Source organism: Eulemur rufifrons, chromosome 14 (assembly GCF_041146395.1).
Source record: "Eulemur rufifrons isolate Redbay chromosome 14, OSU_ERuf_1, whole genome shotgun sequence".
Taxonomy (NCBI): Eukaryota; Metazoa; Chordata; class Mammalia; order Primates; family Lemuridae; genus Eulemur; species Eulemur rufifrons.
Window position 1 is genome coordinate 8,701,379 of NC_090996.1, and position 16,609 is coordinate 8,717,987.

Consider the following 16,609-nt stretch of genomic DNA (forward strand, 5'->3'; position numbering starts at 1 on the left):
GCACTTAATCCAATATGACGGGTGTCCTTATAAGAAGAGGAGAAGGAGGCCATTCACCGTGGCTCATGCCTGTAATCCCAGCACTCTGGGAGGCCAAGGTGGGAGGATCACTTGAGGTCAAGAGTTCCAGACCAGCCTGAGCAAGAGCAAGACCCCATCTCTACCAAAAATAGAAAAATTAGCCAGGTGTGGTGGCGCACACCTACAGTCCCAGCTACTCGGGAGGCTGAGGCAGGAGGATCACTTGAGCCCAGGAGTTTGAGGTTGCAGTTAGCTATGCTCTACCTGGGTCGACAGAGTAAGATTCTGTCTCAAAAAAAAAAAAAAAAAAAGAAAAGAAAAGAAGAGGAGAAGAGACACACAGGGAGAAAATGGCCATGTGACAACAGAGGCAGAGATTGGAGCGATGCACCCACAAGCCAAGGAATGCCAGCGATTGTGGCAAACCCAGAGACTAGAAGAGGTAAGGAAGGACTCTCACCTATAGGTTTCAGAGGGAGCGTGACCCTGCAGCCACCTTGATTCCAGACATTTAGCCTCCAGATCTGTGAGACAATACATTTCTGTTGTTTAATCCACCTAGTTTGTGGTCTTTGTTATGGCAGGTAATGTAGGTAAGGTCCCCTTAGTCTATGAACTTGGTGAGTTAGGGGCCATGTGTGCTTTTTTCGTTACCGCATACTTGATGCCTGGCAGCTAGTAGTGTATACAAGAGTGACATTTGGAAAGAATGTGCCAGTTGTCCCTATTCTGTCCTCTACTGCAGCCTTCCCTCCCCAGTTCCAGGAGCCAATCAGGGTTGAGCGTTTAGTTGTCACAGTCATGCCACACCCATCTACTTTGATCTTTAGCCTTTTTCTTTCATTCTTCACACTATTGAAGAGTAGAGGCCAGATGCTTTGTAGAATTGCTTGGCTGACGGCTCCCCATGATTAGATTCAGCTTAGGAGTGTTGGCAGGAATCCCACAGAAGTGACTTGGGGTCCTTCCCACTGCCCCCCACCAGGAGTGACGTGGTGTCAGTTTATCCCACTAATGGTTACATTAACTTTGATGACGTGGCTTAAGCGGTGTCTGATAGATTTGGATTCTTATTTTATTCCACGTGTAGTCCATTATTGCCATCATTTATTTTGATGCATGGTTGTCCCCAGTTTGGCCACTGAGACCCCCACTCCAACTGGCTTCTGTGTTGTCTGGTCATGTCCCGATCAGTTTGTGAGCATTTTTTTTTTGGCATAAAAAGACGTTCCAGGTTTACCTTGTACTTTCCTGGTCCTAACTCAAAATCAGCCATTTCTCCAAGGAGCCCTGGGTCCAGCTTTTAGAGGGTAATAGTACAATATTTAGCAATCGATACCTGGGTTCTAAGAAGTTTTAAGGAAAAGGCTTTGGGTGGACATTCACACTGTTGGTGCATTCTGGCCACCAGGGGGCAGCACATTTCAGAAAAATGCAAAAGACCTAGAATCTGGGCTGCACTGGGCTGGGGCTAGACTGGCCACACCCCCTCCACCCAGGGGTCTCTAGTCCTCCTTCCCGAAAAAGGGGACCATAGGCCCCATCCATACACCCCATGTGCATGCAGACTCTCCTATCCCCACCCCACCGGTACATGCCTTGTTCCTCGGAATCACTCACTGAATCTTCCCATCTTGTTTGTCTGAAGCCCTCTGGGAGGTTAGAGGGATAGGGGTGATAAGAAGCTTCCGAGAGGCCCTGATGTCCCATCCACAGCCCAGCGCACTCTATCCCCAGCACCGTCAGCCACACAGCTGTGGGTAACACGCACACAAAGGCCCTGAGCTCTGAGCTCCCACCTGGTTCCCTCTGCTGGCAGGCCTGCCCCACCCACCCACGTCCATCAGTCAGAGGAAACTGGGGGAGTCATCTCTTCCCCCCATTTATTTACTTTCCAACAAGTAAACCAGAGTAGTATTCAAAACAAAAATGCCAGGGAATGTTAGGCAACTTCAATGTATGGTTCAATTACTTTAGAAGAAAACATTTGCACATGAAGGTACACAACTGCCCCTAGGAATTAAATGCTATTGATTTTCCTGCTCTCCCAAAGGAGTTTCACCTGGGCTCCAGCACAGAACAGGCCATCAGTAAGTGCTGTGGCTGTCAGTCCTTCACCATCTGCTGCCTGGACTGTTGCAGTAGACTCCTGACTCTTGTCGTCGGTCCCTTTTCCCAGCCAGAGCTGAGCAGCTCATTCACCTGGTTCCATACCCTTCCCTGGCCTTCCTCATCCCCAGGGCAAAGTCCAGCATCTCAGCCTGGCACCTTCAGGACCCTGCCCTGCCCACCTCCCCAGCCTCGTAAACTGCCACTCTGGCCCCAGGGACCTGAGGCTTCGGCAGTTCTGAGCTCCATGGGCATTGCCCCAGCCCCCTTCCCCCCAGTACCCTTTCTTCACCTCTGTCCACACAGCTGCCTCTGCCTGAACTGACCTCCCATCCCTCCACCCCCCCATAAAATTGGGCAGAGGCCCATAAAATTCCTCTTGTCTCCTAATGGATACCTCCTCCTTGTTCTTGCACTTGGAGTGAGCTCCCTGCCATCTCTGATCTAATTCTTCCCGCCCTTCAATAACTCTCCTGTCTCCCCCACAGACCTGTGACCGCTCTCCCAGGGTGGGAGGATGTGCGAGGTGGCTGGTGGCAGGGAGTGTGGCCACAGAGCCTGTGGGAGGTGGAGTTGGACAGGGAGGTGACGTGGCTGAGGCCCGAAGCTGGCCCTGGGGACCTGGGCAGGGGGCAGTTCCTGTCTCTGGCTGCTGAAATTGGGCAGGCAGCATAGAGTCCCGAGGTGTCAGTGTGCATTGAGCCAGACCAGACACCCCCACTGTGACTCCTGTGGGTTTATGACACACACAGGTGTGGGCGACAGCACAGCCCTGAGCTATGAGCTGCCTAAAGGCAGGGCCAGCAAAGGGCGGGCATGGAGGGCAGGACGGATGGGGAAGGGGTGAGAAACTGTGTCTGGCGAGGCTGCCAGCCCATGCTTTGCAAACTTTAACGTGAATACGGATCACTTGGGGATTTCCAAGTTGAAAACCAGGTCCTGATTCAATCGGCCTGGGGTGTGGGCTGAAGTTTGCATCTCTAACGAGCTCCCAGGTGTCGCTGATGCTGCTGGACTGGGGAAGGGAGGCAGGTGGGGGCATCCCAGGGGGTATAAGATAGCGGGGTGGTGGCCACCCACCACTTTGCAGGCATCATGGAGCTGAGCTACGGGCTCTTCATCTGCTTCCTGCTCTGGGGCTGCACAGAGCTGTGCTACCCCCAGCCCCTCTGGCTCCTGCAGCGGGGAGCCAGCCGCCCTACCCCCTCTGCACCGCCCGTCATCGTGGAGTGTCTGGAGGCCCAGCTGTTGGTCACTGTCAGCAAAGACCTTTTTGGCACCGGGAAGCTGGTCAGGCCTGCTGACCTCACCCTGGGTCCTGAGGGCTGTCAGCCCCTGGTCTCTGCGGACACGGATGACGTGGTCAGGTTCGAGGTTGGACTACACGAGTGTGGCAACAGCCTGCAGGTGAGGCTTGGGGCCCCCCAGCTTGGGTGGGAGGATGTGCGAGGTGGCTGGTGGCAGGGAGTGTGGCCACAGAGCCTGTGGGAGGTGGGGTTGGGCAGGGAGGTGGCGTGGCTGAGGCCTGAAGCTCGGGACAGTTCCTGTCCTGGGCAGGGGGCAGTTCCTGTCTCTGGCTGCTGAAATTGGGCAGGCAGCATAGAGTCCCGAGGTGTCAGTGTGCATTGAGCCAGACCAGACACCCCCACTGTGACTCCTGTGGGTCTATGACATACACAGGTGTGGGCGACAGCACAGCCCTAGAGGGTAGCCCAGGCACTTGCTTGGGGCATCAGAAACTCGTTCTGAAGAGACAGACTTCTGATATCTTAGAAAGCTCAGAAGCAACTATCACAGGAAACACCCTAGAATCTTAGCCTCCCTCATTCATGTTCAATGGCTTGAAGCTTTGACGAAAAGTGGTATTGGGGGCGCACAACGTTGATGTTTGTATTGAAGACTTCACAGGCTTCAGCTGAGTCCCTTGGGGCAGCTCCAGGGGGTTAAATGGGAGGCAGGTGCAGGAAGAGACCTCGGGCAATCCAGGCCAGACTCCCCACCAGGCCAATGGGAAGTGGATACTGAGACTGTGACGAGGGCCTTCCAGCAGCGCAGGGCTAGGACACAGCCCCCTAGCTTGTCCCTGGTCCCCTGAACCACGTTCCTGTTGCTCCATGGAAGGCCTGTCCCGTTCTCCAACGTGGAGCCCTGGCTCCTGCTCCCCTGGCAGTAGACTGAGTAGCTTGGCTGGGGTGAGGGCAAATCCAGCCCTAACGCCCTCCAGCTGGAGCTCTGGTCTCAGGTGTGGTCCCTAGAGCTCACCTTGAGGACTCGGGGCCCTTGTTTCCCTGGGGATGGAGGCCAGAGAGCTGCAGGAGTTATGTGAAGAATTATTTGAGCTTAGTAACTCCCAAGCCTTATACATTAGAGTCACCTGGGGAGCTTCTAAAAAATCCTGTCCACGCTGTACCCACCACTAAATCGGATGGGCGTGGGAGCCGGCCATGGGGAATCGTTGAGGATCCCAGGTGACTCCAATGTGGAGCAAAGCCTGGCAAGCCCTCCTCTCCGAAGTGTTTCTCGATCTTGCCCAATAAAAATCACCTGGCACCAGGGCCGGCTTCCTAGCCCTGCCGCCTGTGCTGTTCTGCGGGGCGCCAGTCTGAAATCCATGCTAACTTTTGAACAAGGGGCTTCACAGACCATGCTGCTGGTCCTGTTTGGCGCATTTGCTAATAGATCTAGGACTGTGCCCTGGAGACCGAATCGGGACAGGGCCAGGAGGCCACCTGGGCCCCAAGTGGGGTCCCCTAGGCAGGCCCCTCCGCCTGCAACCAACCGGGAGCTGCGAACCTCTCTCATTGCCTCACACAGCCAGTTTCTGCCATGAAGTGGGCTTCGGAATAGGTCAGAGGGTGATAAATGCTAACTGCTGTGCAGTAAGTTAAAGTTTCTGGCACTTTCTGGCTGCTTCTGGGGCTTTCTCGGCCCCAGGCCTCCCCTGAAGCAAATTGTGTATGTACTGGGGGAGGGGGTGCGGGAGAAGGGGGTGCACGTGCTGATGTCCCCGGTGTCTGCCCCAGCTGAGCCAGACCCCCGTGGCGCTGTCAGCATCTCGGGCAAGGGCACTGCGGTGCAGAGGGAGCACCTGTCCGGGCCCTCCTTACTGCCAGCAGCTGAGCCTGTGCTCTTGCGGCCCCCAGCAGGCTGCCTGGCTGTACCCTCTTGGGAGTCGGGCACACCTTGAGCAGGTGACACTGGTGAGGTTAACCTTTCACCTGTCCTCCAGGTGACTGCCGATTCCCTGGTGTACAGCACCTTCCTGCTGCACGACCCCCGCCCCGTGGGGAACCTGTCCATCCTCAGGACCAACCGTGCTGAGGTTCCCATCGAGTGCCGCTACCCCAGGTCAGTGGGGGTGGGGGTACAGCACCTGGTGCAGAGGCCACTCGGCCGTGGCTGCGGGCAGGTGGGTCAGCTAAGGGCAGCAGCTGTGAGGGGTGGAAGTGCCTGTGGCTGTGGTTATTCCTCCAGCCCTGGGTGGGGTTGAGGGGGGCCTGCTGAGTCTAGTCTGAGCCCCAGAAATGCGTCAGGGGCCCAACTGTCTCTCAGTGGAAGCTGCAGAGCCGCCCGGCCTTGGGTGGTGCTGTGCCAGCCCAGGCCCTCCTGGGAGCTCAGAAGCAGCCTTTCCTTAGTGCTGTGGTAGGTTCTGGGCTCTGAGCTGGGCTGTGGCCACCTGCTCTTTCCTGGTGGCCCTGGAGCCCCTGGCGCATCAAACATGTGCCTGTGAATTCAGGCACCGAAGTGGAAGGAGAGTGACCGTGTCTCTAAGACAATGCTGGGTCCGGTGCCAGGCGCACGCAGGGTGTGTGGGCTTTAGTCCCTGCCCTTGAACCGGTCTGGGAGGAGGTCGGAGAGGTGAAGTGGGCAGTGCTGACACCAGGACACAAGGCAGGAGCCGGTGTGCCTGGGCACAGCCACCACACTGCGGGGTGCCCTGCAGGGGCTGCTGCCTCAGACCCCGAATCTGAGCCTCCAGGGCGAAAGTTAACAAGGAACAGATCTTAGTCTAGAAACCAAACTTCTAACGTCAGATGTACTTGTCTTCACGCCGAAGCCCAGATGTCGTCACGGCTGGGCTGGCTGTGCCACGCACAGGTGCAGAAGTTCAGGGGCGCAAAGGGGACTGTCTGTTCAGCTGCCCCGCTGGGGCACAGCTGCAGGCTCTGCAAGGGGGTGGAAAAAGACGTCCCCACCAATGGGGGCCCAGGTGCGGTGTGCCCCTGGGGCAGGTGTGAGCAGCTGCGGTTCTCCTCCCAGGCAGGGCAATGTGAGCAGCCAGGCCATCCTGCCCACCTGGGTGCCCTTCAGGTCCACGGTGCTCTCTGAGGAGAAACTGGCTTTCTCTCTGCGCCTGATGGAGGGTAAGCAGGGAGGCCTGGGCCGGGCAGCTTCGGGGGAAGCGCTGGGCAGTCTCGAACCCCTGGCCATCTCTTCCAGAGAACTGGAGCACTGAGAAGAGGTCCCCCACCTTCCACCTGGGAGACACGGCTCACCTCCAGGCAGAAATTGACACCGGCAGCCACGTGCCACTGCGGCTGTTCGTGGACCACTGTGTGGCCACGCCGACACCAGACCGGAACGCCTCCCCTTACCACACCATCGTGGACTTCCACGGGTGAGGGCCGGGCTCCCTTCCTAGGGAACCTTCCTATCCAGGTGGCCCTAGAGCCACCTGCTGGCCTTCTAACACCATCCTTCACTCGTTCTCTTCCAAGTTGTCTTGTCGATGGTCTCACAGACGGCTCTTCTGCGTTCAAGGCCCCCAGACCTGGGCCAGACACTCTCCAGTTCACAGTGGATGTGTTCAGCTTCGTTAACAACTCCAGAAACGTGGTAAGAGCTCCTTTTAATTAGCCTGGAATGAGGCCGAGATTTTGGTCTTGTTATCCTACTGGGGTCACTTCCTAGCTCTCTCCTTGAGCAAGTGACTGATAGCTCTGTCCCTGTAACACAACAAACCTACTTGCAGATAAAGCTTTGGGCTTTGGAGAGCCCTTCAAGGAGAAGGATGGGTGACACGAATCCCTAAGGGGTAGGTAGAAAACCCACGCTGGGTGGGGAGAGTCGGGGGTCCTAGAAACAGGAAAGACCAGGAAAACACAGACCTGGGAGATCTAGCTGACGGCTCAGATAAGACCAACAACAGCTGGGTCTCATGACCAGTTGCTGACCTTGTCCTTGATGAGGACCCAGATGAGTTGAATGAAGGAGTTGACAAAAAGCAGGTGTCAGTCTTCCTGGAGGCTGTCTCTAGGGGCAAAGAAAGCAGGTATGAACTTCCTAAACAGGGTAGCCTCTTGAACTTGACCATGGGCAAGGCCAGTGATTCTGAAGGCAGCATCACCTGGAGGGCTTGTTGGAACAGACTGCCGGGCCCCTCAGGTCCAGCGTGGAGCCTAGAATCTACATTTCTAACAAGCGTCCAGGTGACGTTGGTACCACTGATCCGGGGCCCCACCTTGACAGCCACTAAGCTAGAAAGCCCAAGTTGAAACTAAGGGGGCTGGAGGAGGAGGGAATAAAATGCAGACTGTTGCTGATGGCTGAGCAGGGGTGGGAAGCACAGGTGGCGGGACTGATTGCTAGCCAGAAAGTGGGTAGGCTCTCGGGAGTAAAAAGTCACTTTTAAACTCCCTGAGATGGGAGTGGGGGCATAGTGAAGCTGAGAATAGCTGATCAGGAAGGAGAAATCACTAAAACAGGTGTCTGTCAATGCTGGCTCTATATTCATCACCTGGAAAAAATCAAATACTGGTGCTTGTAGATAATCCTACATATTCACTTAATTGGGATACTGGCACCACCTTTTTCCAACACATGAAAATCTTGAGTTTTATAGCAAGCACCTCTGTGCCTACCATCTGGGTTCTACCGCTAGCACTCTACTTACTCTATTATCCATCCACTAGACCATCTTGTTTTACTTGGAATTGCATCAAAAGCCACATAAGCTCCCAGGTGATTCTAATAAACAGGGAGGTTTGCAAACCACTGAAGCAGAGGCTTGCGTGGCTGGGCAGTGCTAAGGGCTGAAATAGGAGTCTGGAGGAGACTGCATGGACGCAGCCCTACCTCTTCTAGCAGCCTTGTGAGAAGAGAAAATCCAATACAGATTAGCAGATGGCAGGAGGGGCAAGAATCTAAGATGATAAGATGGCCTAAAGCTCCTTTTTTTTTTTTTTTTTTTTTTTTTTTTTTGAGACAGAGTCTCGCTCTGTTGCCCGGGCTAGAGTGCCGTGGCATCAGCCTCATTCACAGCAACCTCAAACTCCTGGGCCCAAGCAATCCTTCTGCCTCAGCCTCCCAAGTAGCTGGGACTATAGGCATGCGCCACCATGCCCGGCTAATTTTTTCTATATATATTTTTAGTTGTCCAGATCATTTCTTTCTATTTTTAGTAGAGATGGGGTCTCGTTCTTGCTCAGGCTGGGGCCTGAAGCTCTTGATGGCAGGTTCTAGGTTGAATGGGGCTGGGGAGAAAGGACAGACTTGGAGAAAGGCCTGGTCCCTGACCGGTGACCTGTGGGTCCTGGGGTAGAAGATCCTGGTGGGGTAGAGTCGATGTTGACTTCAGAGGTGGTCCAGTCAGCAGGAAGTTGGGGATAAGTCTTCATGGGAGAGGTAGCCGTCAGTACAGGTGCAACTGAGCTGCCTTCTGCATCTCCAGGGACCGAGAGGTAACCAAGACCAGAGGACAGCACAGCTCGGAGGGTGGTCCGAGCCCTCAGAGGGCTCCCCCTCGGCAGACTGGCCCAAGGCTCAAAGGAGAAGGAATGGTCTTAGTCAAGAATGACAGGGGAACCACCCAGGGATTTTAGGTTCCAGTTAGCACAAGAATGTACTGGAAGAAGCTAAAGACAAAAGCCTTTCTCCTTCCTGGGATATGGGCTCTAAAGGGCCTAGACCACTTTCTCTTGCAGGGCCGGTGGACAGAACAGGAAGCTGAGAACATTCTGGCTTCTGGAAAGGTCTGAACTTAAATGGCTTCCGAAGTGGCTTCCCTGCTGGTACATTTGGCCACTAGGTGGTAGCCAAGGCTCGTGGCTTTGCAGGAAGCTGCAGCTTTGTTGGGATTTCCATGTCCTTCCAGAGTTGAGCAGGGAGACACTGAAGCCCTGCCTAGAACAGGAAGGGAAACTCTACCTGGCAATAGGCCAGGACCACACTGAACCCTAGCTCTGCCAAAGTGACCCCTCCCTGGGTGGTCGGATCAGCCCCTTTGGGACTAGAGGGCTGAGGGCAGCTGACAGCTCAGCTAGACACAGGGCCTTCTGTTTCCAGCAGGGGCTTGTGTCACCTTCCCTTAGCACATTGTTAAATGAGGGTGGGCAGGCAGCATTTCCCAGGGCCTGGGGCTGTGCCAGGGCACCAGCCTGGGGTGTCCTGTTCTCACATCACGGACAGGTGACATAGGAGCCTGATCTGGGACAGACAGACTGATGGAGCATGTGCCTAAGGAAGAAGAGGGTCAGGGAAGCTTGCCCAAGGAAACAGCCAGAAAGCTGACTCTCAAATCTGAGATGGGAGCTCCAAAGGAGCTCGTCTAAAAGACCTCGATGTGCCTGAGGACCTCAGGTCACAGAACCAACTTGCCTCCTCTCCCCAGCTGAAAGAGGCAATACCCAATAACCACATCTGACAGGAAGAGTGACTTGTCAACTAGTCGGGTGCAATCTTGGAAGCCCAGCCAAGCTGCCTGCTAGTAAGGTGTCCACCACCTCTGTCACCTGAGGGTAGGTGAGGTCATTTTGCAATGTTCCCTCTCTAGTTACATCAGAGGTTCTGACTTCACAAGCCCAGGTGGAGCATGCTCAGTAACCAGGCAAGTTTGGGAAATGGGACACAGGTATGGATTCCAGTCTAGAACGAGACTTGCTGCCTGCTCTGCAGCTTTGGGCAAGTAAACGTCTGGACCACTTCAGAGAGCTCTTCCCTCCCTGCCTTCAAAGGGTTATCTGGAAACGAGCTTAAACTCCCCGGCACAGCCTGGAAATAACTGTTATTACTTCCAGGTATATATCACCTGTCATCTGAAGGTCACTCTGGCTGACCAGGACCCGAACCAACTCAACAAAGCCTGTTCCTTCAGCAAGCCTTCCAACAGGTGTGTCTGTTCACCCCAACATACTGCAGCGAACAGCTTCCTGCAGATGACAAAAGCCTAAGCTGCCTGTCTTTCCTTCCCAGCTGGTCCCCCGTAGAAGGCACTGCTGACATCTGTGACTGCTGTAACAAGGGTAACTGTGGCATTCCAGGCCACTCCAGGACACAGCCCCGTGTCATGAGCCGGTGGCCCAAGTCTACTTCCCGCAAACGCAGGCACGGTACGTCCTAGAACAGCCCCTGCTCAGTCCTAGGTGCCTGCTGTCACTTAAGGGTGGTAATTCTCTCCCTGTGTCCCCCGTGCAGGCTGTCTACCCCCAGGAGAATGCAGTTTCGGGCCTTCTAAACCCATCTTGGGGCTGGGTAGGAGGGGCTCCAAGCCCCCACCCAGTGGCAGCCGGGGTGGCTCAGCTATCATCCCGGGCCTTAGGCATGACGTGGCACATGGGAGAATAACGTGGCTGTCGAGACAATCCACAGCCTCAGCCCCCTGAGCCCGGGTAACCTGATTCCTGGTTAGGGACTAAGGTGACCCTTAGGTGTTCTTTTTTTTTCCTCCTCCCCTACAGTGGCAGATGAAGCAGATGTCACTGTGGGGCCGCTGATCTTCCTGGCAAAGGCCAGTGACCATGACACAGAAGGATGGGCTGCTCCTCGCTCCTCCATGGCACTGGGTGGAGGCCTGGCTGCGGTGGCATCCCTGACCCTGGCCGCTGTCGTCCTGGCTTTCACCAAGCGGGGTTCTCTTTCCCACACTGTGTCTGCTTCCCAATAAAAGAAGAAAGCGCTCTCTGGGAGTGGTGCAGTGACTGGATTAGAGGGTCAGAACTGGTAGTGGTGGCCTGGGGACAGGAAAACTGGGCCGGGGACACATGGCATGATCCGGCAAGTCCTGCTGCGCCTCAAGCCCGCTGTCTGCACAGTGGGGAGGGTGCATTTCCCCAGGGGCAACTGTAAGGACCTAGTGCCTCTACAAGGCCAAGGTGGAAGCTACTGGAGCCAATGCAGGCTGGGCCCAGCCAGCCTGACTCCTAGGCTAGCCAAGAATCTTGTCTCTAGGCCCCACAGATCTGACCCCTTCCCTAATGGCGGCAGGCAGCAAGCCGCGTGGCCAGATACTAGAAGCACAAAGGCCGGTGGCGATTGGGTCCCCCCAGCAGGGCAGTGATCTGAGTTCTGCTTCTTGCCTGGTCTCGGGCCATCACCTTGACCTGAAGCTGCCCTTGAGCATGCCTGGGGTGTACGCTTGCCATAGCCACGTCGCTGCTCTAAGGTTGGGTGCCTTTTGCTTCGGGGAGTAGGAGGCAGGAAGCTGGGACCTGCTCTGGTCTCAACGTCACAGAGGGGAGCTGCGGCCCAGCCTCCCCTGACCTTCATTCTCCCCCTACGAGCTGCCTGCCCCTGGCCCGAGCCATGCCCCCTGGAAGTATTTAATAAGTGAATGGTGCTCTGGGGGTACCCAGGGAGCTATGACCCCTTCTGTAGGGGGAGATGCTCATGCCATGCTCCCTTGGGGGGTATGAAGGCCCCCCAGTTAGGGGGACCCTGAGCTGGCTCCAACCTTGCCCCAGACCCAGGCCACTCTGCTCTCATCGGGTGAAGTTCACCTTCACTTGTAGCATCGCAGCTTGGCTAGCTGTGGGCCCGCCGGTCCTCAAGGGCAGCACAGGGCAGGTAGCTGCTGGGCAGGGTTGTCGGACACAAACTGACTGAAGCCAGAAAGCAGCCACAAGGATGTCTCTTTGTCTCTGGCCTGGCATCTGGCTGAGGGTAGGGGTTCCAATGTGTTGACTTGAGAAGGCACAGATGTCTATAGTGCATTCAGAGCAAGGTGTTTGTGGTGTGCGTGTGTGTGTGTGTGTGTGTGTGTGTGTTTGTTTTGTTTTGTTTTAAGACAGTCTCATGCTGCCACCCAGGCTGGAGTGCAGTGGCATCGTCATAGCTCACTGCAACCTCAAAGTCCTGGGCTCAAGCGATCCTCCTACCTCAGCCTCCTGAGTAGCTGGGACTATACTGCAGCGAACAGCTTCCTGCACTCACCACCATACCTGGCTAATTTTTCTATTTTTTTTTTTTTTTTTGTAGAGACAGTGTCTTGCTCTTGCTCAGGCTGGTCTCGAGCTCCTGAGCTCATGTGATCTTCCTGCCTTGGCCTCCCAGGGTGTTCAGAGCAAGGTTTCATGTGGTTTGGGGGCCTACTGAGAACAGGAAGGCCCTGGACATGCCAAGTGTGGTCTGTAAACACTGTTGGCATCACCTGGGAATTTGTTGGAAATGCAGAATTTTGGGTACCATTCCAGACCTAAAAATGTCCTGTATCCCTAGGTGATTCAGGTGTGTTAAAGTGTGCTGAGAAGGAATTGTTCAGAGCCCATGCAGGTTCTAGTGTGCTGTATAGGGGAGCAAAAAGTTGGGAGGAGGGCTTCCTGGAGGAGGTGGTCCTGGGCCAAATCAGGACTATGGGGGAGGTGGGTGTGGGGCCACAAAGAAAGAGAACCTGTGTCCTAGGGGTATGGAGGACCTCGGTCTCCAGTAAAAGATGGGGCTTGGGCTGGGAGGGAGGCTTCCTGGGCTGGATGAGGGAGCTGCTGAGGGCCCCCTGAGCAGGTGTGGGCCAGTGGCACGTGTGGACCTTCCCTGTCAGGAAGACAAGCTGGAAGCGCAGGGCGTGGCTTGGAGTCCGGAAGAAGTCCCTGGAGCCAGACTGCTGGGACTCAGTTGGGGTTTCCTGCCACTTCTACCTTGGCAGGTAACTTCACCTATAAAACGGGGACAAGACTTTGGGGGATTGAATTAGTAGAGCACTTAGTAGACTCATGATTCATGCGTCAGGATGCTGGCAGAGAGCTCCGGGCTTGGAGTCGGGTAGCCAGCCCTACCCCTGACTGAGCCCGCCACCTCCTCTATGTGGTGACGTCTCAAACGGGGGCGTTCTTTCCATCAGGGTTGTAGAGAGAATCGGTCTCCATGTGATGCTGGATACCCAGCATGTGTTCCTTTGGAGCTGTTCTAGAAGCCAGTGCTGCTACTTGAACACACTGTGGGACTGTCCCTGTAATGCAGCGGTCCCCAACCTTTTTGGCACCAGGGACCAGTTTCACGGAGGACAATTTTTCCACGGGTTGGGGCAGGCGGAGCTCAGGCGGTGATGGGAGCGATGTGGAGTGGCTGCAAATGCAGCTGAAGCTTCCCTCACGCGCCCACCACTCCCCTCCTGCTGTGTGGCCCAGTTCCTGAGTTTCATGGAAGACAATTCTGGGGGGGGTGTTGGAGGGCAGAGGGGGCACGGAGCTCAGGTGGTGATGCACGGCCCGGTTCCTAACAGGCCACAGACCAGTATAGAGTTGTGGCCTGGAGGTTGGGGACCGCAGCTGTAATAGACAACCATCTGTTCCTTGTCCTCAAGTTCCTGGGTATTGCAACATCCTGGAAACTTGTCCTCCTTTCAACTTCTGTCCTCAGCAGAAAGAGGAAGTGGCTGTGTCTGGGAAGGGGGGGAAGTGTGACTAGGATGTGACCCTGAATGTTAGCTCCAACCAGCTCAAATGAGCATCAGCTCAGCAGGAGAGCTTCCCCCACCTCTTGCCAGGAGAGGCAGCCTCCAGCAGTAAAGCAAAGCACCCAGCCTTCCTGCCTCCAGGTGGAGCTAGAATGGAGAGCAGCCAGCAAGCCATTACTCAAACCGCCTCTTTGCCTAGTGTTTAGTGCATCTTCCTATTACATTGGAAACTCCGTGAATCAATACTCTGTGTGTGGGTTTAAAATTTTGCCTCTGTGCTTCCTAGTAGCCAGGGGGAAAAGGGAAATGAAGTATATTAAAGGACAACGAATAAAATTATACAAATGTACAATTAAGATGTCAAAGATCTTGTTTAACTCACCTTTTAAACATCTTAATTGAAACTGGTTCAAAGGAGACTCCAAAAATTAATTGCATCTCTATTGAAAAGAATCATCTGCATTACCATAAGTTTTCTACAATTTAGAGCTGCTAGATACTTTTGACAAATACAAGAAGTCAGACTGTTATAGACCAGATAACCTGGAAGGATGCTAGAGCACACCCAGTAATCCTTTTGCCTGTTTCAAAATCTTTCACAATTTTTCCTGACAGGTGTTAGAATACATTGCTAAAAATAGCTGATTAATCTAAAATGGCTCCTACACGATAATGGAAGTCTTCAGAGAGATTGGATACCACCAAAAAGGTAATGCCGTGCCTCCTGTCAAAAGACAACATTAAACAAATTTAAAGATCTAAATGACTTTTATTAGCAATGCATGAATTGGGCAGCATCCCATCTAAGGGCAAGGCCCTGTGCTTTGCATGGCAAACGGTTGGCATTTATAAGATAGCTTGAGTAGGAAAAAGGACACAACATAATCCAAGAAGCAGGTTACGTGAGGTTACCTTCCTTGGGCCAAAAGCCAAAACAGCAACAAGCTTAACACATTAACTGCCATGAGAGTTGTATTTAACTCATTCTAGTTTTGACCCTGGGGCCACATGAAGCAAATATAAAATCTTACTTGTTGTCTGGGCGCGGTGGCTCACGCCTGTAATCCTAGCACTCTGGGAGGCCGAGGCAGAAGGATCGCTTGAGGTCAGGAGTTCGAGACCAGCCTGAGCAAGAACGAGACCCCATCTCTACTAAAAATAGAAAGAAATGATCTGGCCAACTAAAAATATATAGAAAAAATTAGCTGGGCATGGTGGCACATACCTGTAGTCCCAGCTACTCGAGAGGCTCAGGTAGTAGGATCGCTTAAGCCCAGGAGTTTGAGGTTGCTGTGAGCTAGGCTGACGCCACGGCACTCTAGCCCCGGCAACACAGTGAGACTCTATCTCCAAAAAAAAAAATCTTGTTGATGTTCTAATTGTTACAACTAATATTGAAAATTTAATTCTAAAAATGTGGATTAAATGAATAGAAGTCAATAAATTTCATTGTTCTATTTATGTTTACCTTGAAATTACATTCATGGTTTTTATTCTATTTTCATAATAATGCACTGTGGCCCCAAGGAAAAGTTCCTGGTTTTTTTGTGTGGCAAAGATGTCAATTGTGTTAAAGATCTCAATTGGCTTTATTTATGATTCTAGAATCAGGCAACACTTCATTCCATAAAATAAGAGCTCTGATGGGCTGGGCAGAAGGGCTTGGCTTTATAGACTGCTGTGGTTTGGATTTTGTCCCATCCAAGCCTCACTTTGAAGTTTGATCCCCAATGTTGGAGGTGGGCCCTAACGGGATATGTTTAGGTCCTGAAGGTGAAGGTCTCATGAATAGATTAATGCCCTCCCTGGGGGTGAGTTCTCACTCTACTAGTCCCCGTGAGAGGTGGGTGTTAAAGAGAGCCTGGCACCCCCCCCCCCAACTTCTTGCTTCCTGTGCCAAATAAAGCTCTTTTCTGTATAAACTACCCAAGCCCAAGTATTCTGTTATAGCAACCCTAAAAGGACTAAGATATAGAGAAGGGCTGGAGAAAGTAGAAGCAAAAAACAGAGCATATTAGTCCTTTCATATTAGTCCTTACGACTTCTGTCGTAAGGAGGGGATGGGGAGACAGAATAATAGAATAACAACTGATTAAGCTGGGCCTGGTGGCACATGCCTATAGTCCCAGCTACTCGGGAGGCTGAGGCAGGAAGATCCCTTGAGGCGAGAACTTTGAGGCTGTAGTGAGCTATGATCCCACCTCTGAACGGCCATTGCACTACAGCCTGGCCAACACAGTAAGATCCAGTCTTTAAAAAAGAAAAATAACTCATTAGTTAACATCGGGTTATTTCAGGATAGCCTTTCCGTGTAAGGATGAAAGCAAAGAGAACCTCATTATCAAGCTGATTGAAGATTTCAGCTGGCCTGTGTGGGAAATTGACTATCATCTCTCTTATTTCTCAGGTCAGATGACAACTTAGTGTGGGCTTAGGGATGTGGAACTTTAGCATGGACGACTCTGTTTTGATCTTTAGGCTGGTCTGTTGGAACCTAGCACAGAAGCTTAGCCCAAAACAATGGCCTCCTGTCATTTTTATTTGAAAATTCCCGCGTTGTGGTCAGGCTGTCACCTAGATGAGAGTGTGACCGAAACTTAGGGCATCAGTGCTGTCCTCACACACCCATCGTTCTGGGTTTCCGGGCTCAGCATGCCGTCTCGAGGTTACAGGATCCTCACCACCGCGCGTCTCTTTGAGTTTTGTTGTTCCAGCTGGAGACAGACCAGTTGACATGTCTGTATGGGGACGTTTAAAATGTTGAGAGGCTAATATTATGGCCGTCAGGAAGATAACACCAAGAGTTTGGATAGAGTGTGCTCCTTAGCCAGGGTCCCTATGAACTGAACAACTAAAATTGAACAGCCAAGTGAG

General features: G+C 53.3%; 1 protein-coding gene across 1 annotated transcript; it reads left to right on the forward strand.

Moving 5' to 3' along the window:
* The first annotated feature begins 3,212 nt into the window (after nt 1–3,212).
* On the forward strand, nt 3,213–11,011 carry ZP3 (zona pellucida glycoprotein 3). Its single transcript, XM_069485759.1, has 8 exons — nt 3,213–3,537; nt 5,360–5,478; nt 6,391–6,494; nt 6,571–6,748; nt 6,849–6,966; nt 10,146–10,237; nt 10,321–10,457; nt 10,806–11,011. The coding sequence occupies exons 1-8, from the start codon at nt 3,226–3,228 to the stop codon at nt 11,009–11,011; spliced, it is 1,266 nt and encodes a 421-aa protein (XP_069341860.1). The 5' UTR covers nt 3,213–3,225.
* Nucleotides 11,012–16,609: the final 5,598 nt, after the last annotated feature.

Coding starts and splice junctions, on each gene's coding strand:
- ZP3 (XM_069485759.1), top strand. CDS start 3,226: ATGGAGCTGAGCTACGGGCTCTTCATCTGCTTCCTGCTCTGGGGCTGC. Junction 5,479..6,390: donor ATCGAGTGCCGCTACCCCAG/GTCAGTGGGGGT, acceptor TTCTCCTCCCAG/GCAGGGCAATGTGAGCAGCC. Junction 6,967..10,145: donor TTAACAACTCCAGAAACGTG/GTAAGAGCTCCT, acceptor TATTACTTCCAG/GTATATATCACCTGTCATCT.